Source organism: Recurvomyces mirabilis (assembly GCF_035927965.1).
Source record: "Recurvomyces mirabilis strain CCFEE 5264 chromosome Unknown scaffold_17, whole genome shotgun sequence".
In the NCBI taxonomy this organism is placed as follows: Eukaryota; Fungi; Ascomycota; class Dothideomycetes; order Mycosphaerellales; family Teratosphaeriaceae; genus Recurvomyces; species Recurvomyces mirabilis.
This window is the reverse complement of record NW_027041951.1, coordinates 527,762-533,257: the sequence shown is the minus strand read 5'-3', so window position 1 is coordinate 533,257 and position 5,496 is coordinate 527,762. Positions and strand designations below refer to the sequence as shown.

The window sequence follows — 5,496 nt, the reverse complement described above, 5'->3', positions numbered from 1 at the left end:
ATGGCCGTGGATTCAGACCAACCACAAAACGGGACTCTCTTACATAGTTTCCACCAGGCCAATGGCGTCCTACCAGGCACAACAATATCCACAGCACCACAACCCAAACACCCCGTCACCACTATCTCGCCACCTCAAACCCAGCCCGGACGACCCATCAACAGCAAAGAAACCACCTTGACTCTCTACGAACCTCCCCAACTCGTCGGCAATCCCATCCTGCTACCCCTAAGAGACCTCATAAATCACGCCTTCGACACATCCCACACCAGCCACGCCATGTTCTCCACCCCTCGCCTGAGCACACCAGAATACTACCTCGAATCCCTCGGCTCCGACCCCGGAACATTCGCCTACATCCTCACGGATAACAAAACGGGAACGCCAATTGCCACGGCGGGAGCTCATAGATATGTAGCCCCCGTCTTCGAAGCAACAACCAGCGAGCAAAAACGGACCTTCGCCAGAGTCCAACTACCCTCCCACATCACCCACGCCATATCCACGGACCCCCAAACAGAAATCTGGGAACTGAAACTCATGGCCGTCGCCCCCTCCCTCCAAGGCCAAGGTCTAGCACGCTACCTCATGGATCTCGTAGATCAGGAAGTCGTTCGACAGGTCCGAGCAGAGGGACGGGGACGGGCTGGCGGTTCTGGCAAGCTCTTCATGCTGATCACGACGTTGAAGGAGATTAATGGGGAGTTTTATGCTCGGAGGGGGTATGGGTTTGATTATGAGACGGTGCATGAGGAGGGGTGGATGGGGAGTAAGAGGGGGTTTGGGGTGGTGCATATGAGTAAGAAGGTGCCTTTGTAGATGTGAAAGAAAGTGGGATGGAGGTGGCAGTGGAGGTAGGTGGTGGATGGGTTGATAGTTTGATAGTATGGTAGATATAGATGTCAAATCTCTGGAGCGGCTCTGACGGCATGACCAGCCCTTTCATGCCGGATTCTCTGCCTGTGTACTCGAGTGGTGGAGTGTCTTGCGATTCCGTGGATTGCGCACACCGAGAGCCAGGAGTGCAGCACGTTCTCTCTTATCTAAAATCAATCACGCATTGATGCTTATCTCGTCCGGAGTTTCCTACCTTGCAAAAAACCGTTTTCAGCGTCCCTCAGCTATGTCCAGCCTGATAATATCAGAAGTGCTATGTCGTGTTGGCTTCCCATCTGGTGGTATTGCGGCAGAGATAGCTCGATAGGCGCCAGCATGCTGAGCGGCAGAGACTAGTCGATGTGATTGAATCTATGGATAAATGTATGACAGTTCTGTTGCTTTTACAGAAGCCCAAGGTCGATTACATGCAGGCCCAGGGACCTGTAGCTTTAGGTCGTTTCAATCTTACTAGCTGATAGCTGCTCGAGGCCTGAAGTGCTGCGGTGTCCCATCTTCGTTGCTTGACCAAAGAATGATGGTATGGCAGGAAGAGGTCAAGACACTAGCCAAGTACACAATGATACTCGGAGTCATTTCCGGCGAGGCTCGTGCGAAAAGGCGGAGCTGCGTGTGTAACAATTGCCTTATCAATTCGTCTGGCCGTGATGTATGCATTACAGATCGGGCGAAGACGCGAGAGGGCGAACAAGAACGTGGTCATCTACCGTATCGATCGCAGTAGTGCAGTCAGTGGGCCATCTGAGCGGGTAAGGCAAAGCAGAAGCGGGTGTCAAGATGTAGGCCACGACGAATACCCATCCGTTGTCTCACCTTGTGGCATAGCCTTCTAGCAGCGTCTCAGTGTTCACTCGACCGCCATGCTGATGAGGAGCCGGACGAAACTGACCCGTCTCTGCTCTCTTTCGGGCAAGTGCTTTCGCGTTTTTGTCTTGTGCGCCTCCATACAGTGGGTGGAGGAGGCGAATGATGGCTTTCCAGCCGCTCCTGGCACCATCTCAGTAATATGATATTATGTCCAGGCTTCCTCTATCGAACCTACAGCTTTCGGGTAGCATGTCGGCCGTAATTCTGCGTCTATCGTGGTGGCGTGAGAAGGTGCCTTGCCAGAACAAGGATGTGGTTGCGGGATTTGGCTCCGAGCTTTGGCTTGTTTCCTTCCGCCACCACTACATACCACATCCACTGCTGCACAACAACACCACAGAACGCGAGATGAGCATCCGATACCTCGCGAAGGCGATGAGCAGCTCCAGAGAGCGTCCGAGTACCTCTGTCGAGTCCTTGAGCTCCGCAAGGCTTCTCAGCCTCGCTCAAGGCTTCCGCCAGAGCACCAACCTCTCCTCCCTCCCTTACCACAGCCCTTCCCACACCCCTTTCGCGCTGTCATGACGCTTCTCATGAGCATCAGCAGCGCGATTAGATGGTCCGCTGATGCCGGTGAGCCTTTTCCTGGCCTGGCAAGGCTGCTGGCAGAGGCGTTGAGCAAGACCTCCGCCTCTTCCGCACATTCAGCACCATCTATGCCCAAAGCAGCAGCATGGAGAGTACATAAGCACTTCAGACGGCGCATTCATGCACTCTCACTGCTGACAAGTCTTCGCCATCACTGCCGGCGAGCTCAGAGCCCGTGCGGTTGCGTTGCGGGCATCCTCCGCCACCCTCATTCGTGCCAGAAGCACGACAAATGCCCACAGCATAGCTATGGCGAGCATCTTCAAGCTTCCAACGATCACAGCGTACGTCTTCACAGCTGCCTTCACTCACTCATCAGTGCCGGCGAGCTCATGGAGCCCAGCAGTGGTGGCACGCTCATGCTTGGTAGGATATGCCCACCCGCCTTTCACGCCAGACCAAGCCCAGGCGCGGTCCTAGACGAAATTATCCACCACCTAAGCGGTCTTGTCATATACTCGGGGCATGACTCGCACAAAAGCAGATATTCCGACATGGTATGACACTGGTCGTGCCCAACCACCAGCAGAAAAGGATGCTTCGTGCTCAACGATCTGGGGCAGGGGAAGAAAGAGCGAGGAGACCGGTGGGAGAGATTGCGAGCTTGCATCTGGTTACAGTCTCCTCAACAGACTGCTCTACCTGCCTGCTGTGGCACGACACCGCCCGTCCATTGCGAGGATACATGCCTTGCATGTTAAGCTTGCCATGCCAGCGAGCCCTTCAACAGGCCTGGCTGGCGTTAGAGCCTGAACATTTCCAGTGACCTTCCGGCGAGCCTTGCAGCCCGAAGACAGGTCTCTGATGCCGCTCTATGCGGCCATACCACGTGGATACCATATCCGTGATGATGGTGCCTCAGGCCAAAGAATCACGTGACGGGACTGACTTCCCTTCAGTAGGGATGCGGCGAGTACAGTGGAGTGCCGGAGGCCTGCTATCCCCTTGACCTACACAAAGTAAGGCAGACATCCAGTATAGACTGCCGAGCTTGTCCTGCCAGGCTCCTCAACCAGTAAAAGAGACTCCAGAATGCTGACTCGCTCCAATAGTGCCAAGGCTGTGCCACTCGTCCGAGCTGGGATGACAATCGATGCCCCAGAGTGGATCGGCTCTCCTCTCGGCTGAGTTTAGGCTATCGCAGTTATCTCCTCTCGGTTCTCTTGCTTTGGCTTTCCTTTCTATTGCTTGCTTATGACTTGATCGTCCTGCAGTTCATCTACACTGTCCATCAGTATCTCGCACGCCAGACTCCCGATGAGCTGCAAAAGCCCGGATGCTCCTCTCCATCTTGCCAGCATACTCACAGCTGAGGTTCTTGTTGGAGATGAGACGATGTGGGAAAGTATTGCTACTGGTGTGTACAGCTTCTCTGATCCGACCAGCAGCAGCTCACTCAACGTGCGCCGCCTCGACCCAGTGGTTCTTGTCTCAACCGACAGTATCCTCCTCTCCTACTCCCCACCTTGCCGTTTTGTTCAGGCGATGCCAGCCTCGGCTGATGCCCAGATCCCCTGTCCCATTTGTTAGCTTGATTCCTCTTTCCGCGGTGAGCTTCGGCCCGCGAGAACAGCACGATATACTTTACCACTGACTGCCGATCTGCTCGCTTTGTGGCGCGCGGCCACAGCCAAATCCTGGTGTGCGTGCGAGTGCTGGGCGGACGAGATGGCGGAATCCGATGGTGCCTGGGAGATATCAGTCTATGCGCTGAGACCTTCAGCTACTGCTACGCCTGTAGTAACATGGTGGTCACTATGCTGCCGCCGGAGCATGTCGTCGCGATGGAGATGCTTGTGGCATGGGACCTGGCACGTTCCACGGAGGCAGAGCGGAGTGGAAGTGACCACGGGCCCGGCGCCGAAATAGAGGAAGGAGAAGGCCTGGCAGCGCCCACATCCTGCCACCATGATATCGCGCTGCCGCCTTGGTAGGCCATATCACTGATGCTGCCCGCCATGGTGGTGCCGGGATATACACTGCTGTGGTGTCGGGCGGCCAGTATCCATTCAAGCTCAAGGACTGCCGTTCCATCGCTTGTGGCAGCGCAACAGCACCACATATTTGATCTTTATCCTCCCCTCCTTACTCGCACAAAGGGCTGATCTACCTTAATCATCCTCTTCATCTCGTCCTACGACGTAGGAAGAGCAGATAAAGCAGCCAACCAGGGGTCTCCACCAAGGCTGGCGCTGCTGCTCGCTGGCGGCAAAGGCGGCGGCGCGCTCGCGATACAACTCTAGTGGGTTTCGCACGAGGTTGTTGTTGTTGTTGTTGTTGTTGGTGGCCATTGTGGCTGCGTCTGGTTGCCTATGTGGTGTTTGTGGTGGTGGTGGGTGGTATTGTGAGATGCGTGGGCTGGTTTGCTTTGTGCTTGAGTAACTTGAGCAAGCAGCAAAGCCGGCTAATGGCTGCGGAGCCCGCACGTGAGCTAAAAAGGGGGCGACGACGATGGTAATGATCATTCGAACTCGGCCTTCCTGATAGTAGCAGTCGCAGAAGGATGACAAATGGTCTGATTGATCAGGATGCAGAAATTGAGGTCGTGAAATAATCTGGGCAAAACAAAGTGATCGCCCTGCTAATTGCCCACATGTCGAGGCATGCGAACAATTAGCAGGGAGGATGGGATGATGGCAAGCATCACTGATATACGTTGGCCTTCATCACCCGCGGTTCAGCCAGATGGACATACTTGCAAGACTGGTGGTAGACAGCAGCAGCATACAGGAACGAGCACAGGAAGGGTGAACCACAGTCACTTACAGAAAATGGGAAGCAGATGAGCTGTCAAGACGCCAGCGCCGATGATGGTTACTATTATACAAATGCCGCCATGCGGTCTCCACGACGATATCACCCTTCACTCGATCCTCGAGCACGCCGCTTTGCCTGCGTGAAAGAAGGCGGCAACTTCCCAGCAGACACGGGTATTGCCTCCTGACTTCCTTCCATGCCTCCAAGCCAGCTTGGTGTGTCGCAGGAGAATGCCATGGCGTGGACCGTATGATGGCGAAGTCTGGCGCTGCTGATGCGTGTCTCGGTCGCCTCGTTCTGCATCGACAGCCTCTCTTGGTGTGCCCTTGCTGCTGGTTGATGCGGTCCTGCTGCTCATCAAGCGTCCGGGCGTGGATGCTGAGGCCC

General features: G+C 55.2%; 1 protein-coding gene across 1 annotated transcript; it reads left to right on the top strand.

The window, feature by feature from the left end:
• LTS14_006732 (uncharacterized protein) lies at window positions 1-819 on the top strand (the record flags this gene model as incomplete). The annotated part of the gene is made up of 1 exon (XM_064839425.1): window positions 1-819. One exon carries the CDS (start codon window positions 1-3, stop codon window positions 817-819), a length of 819 nt encoding a protein of 272 aa, XP_064693167.1.
• Between the last annotated feature and the right edge of the window lie 4,677 nt (window positions 820-5,496).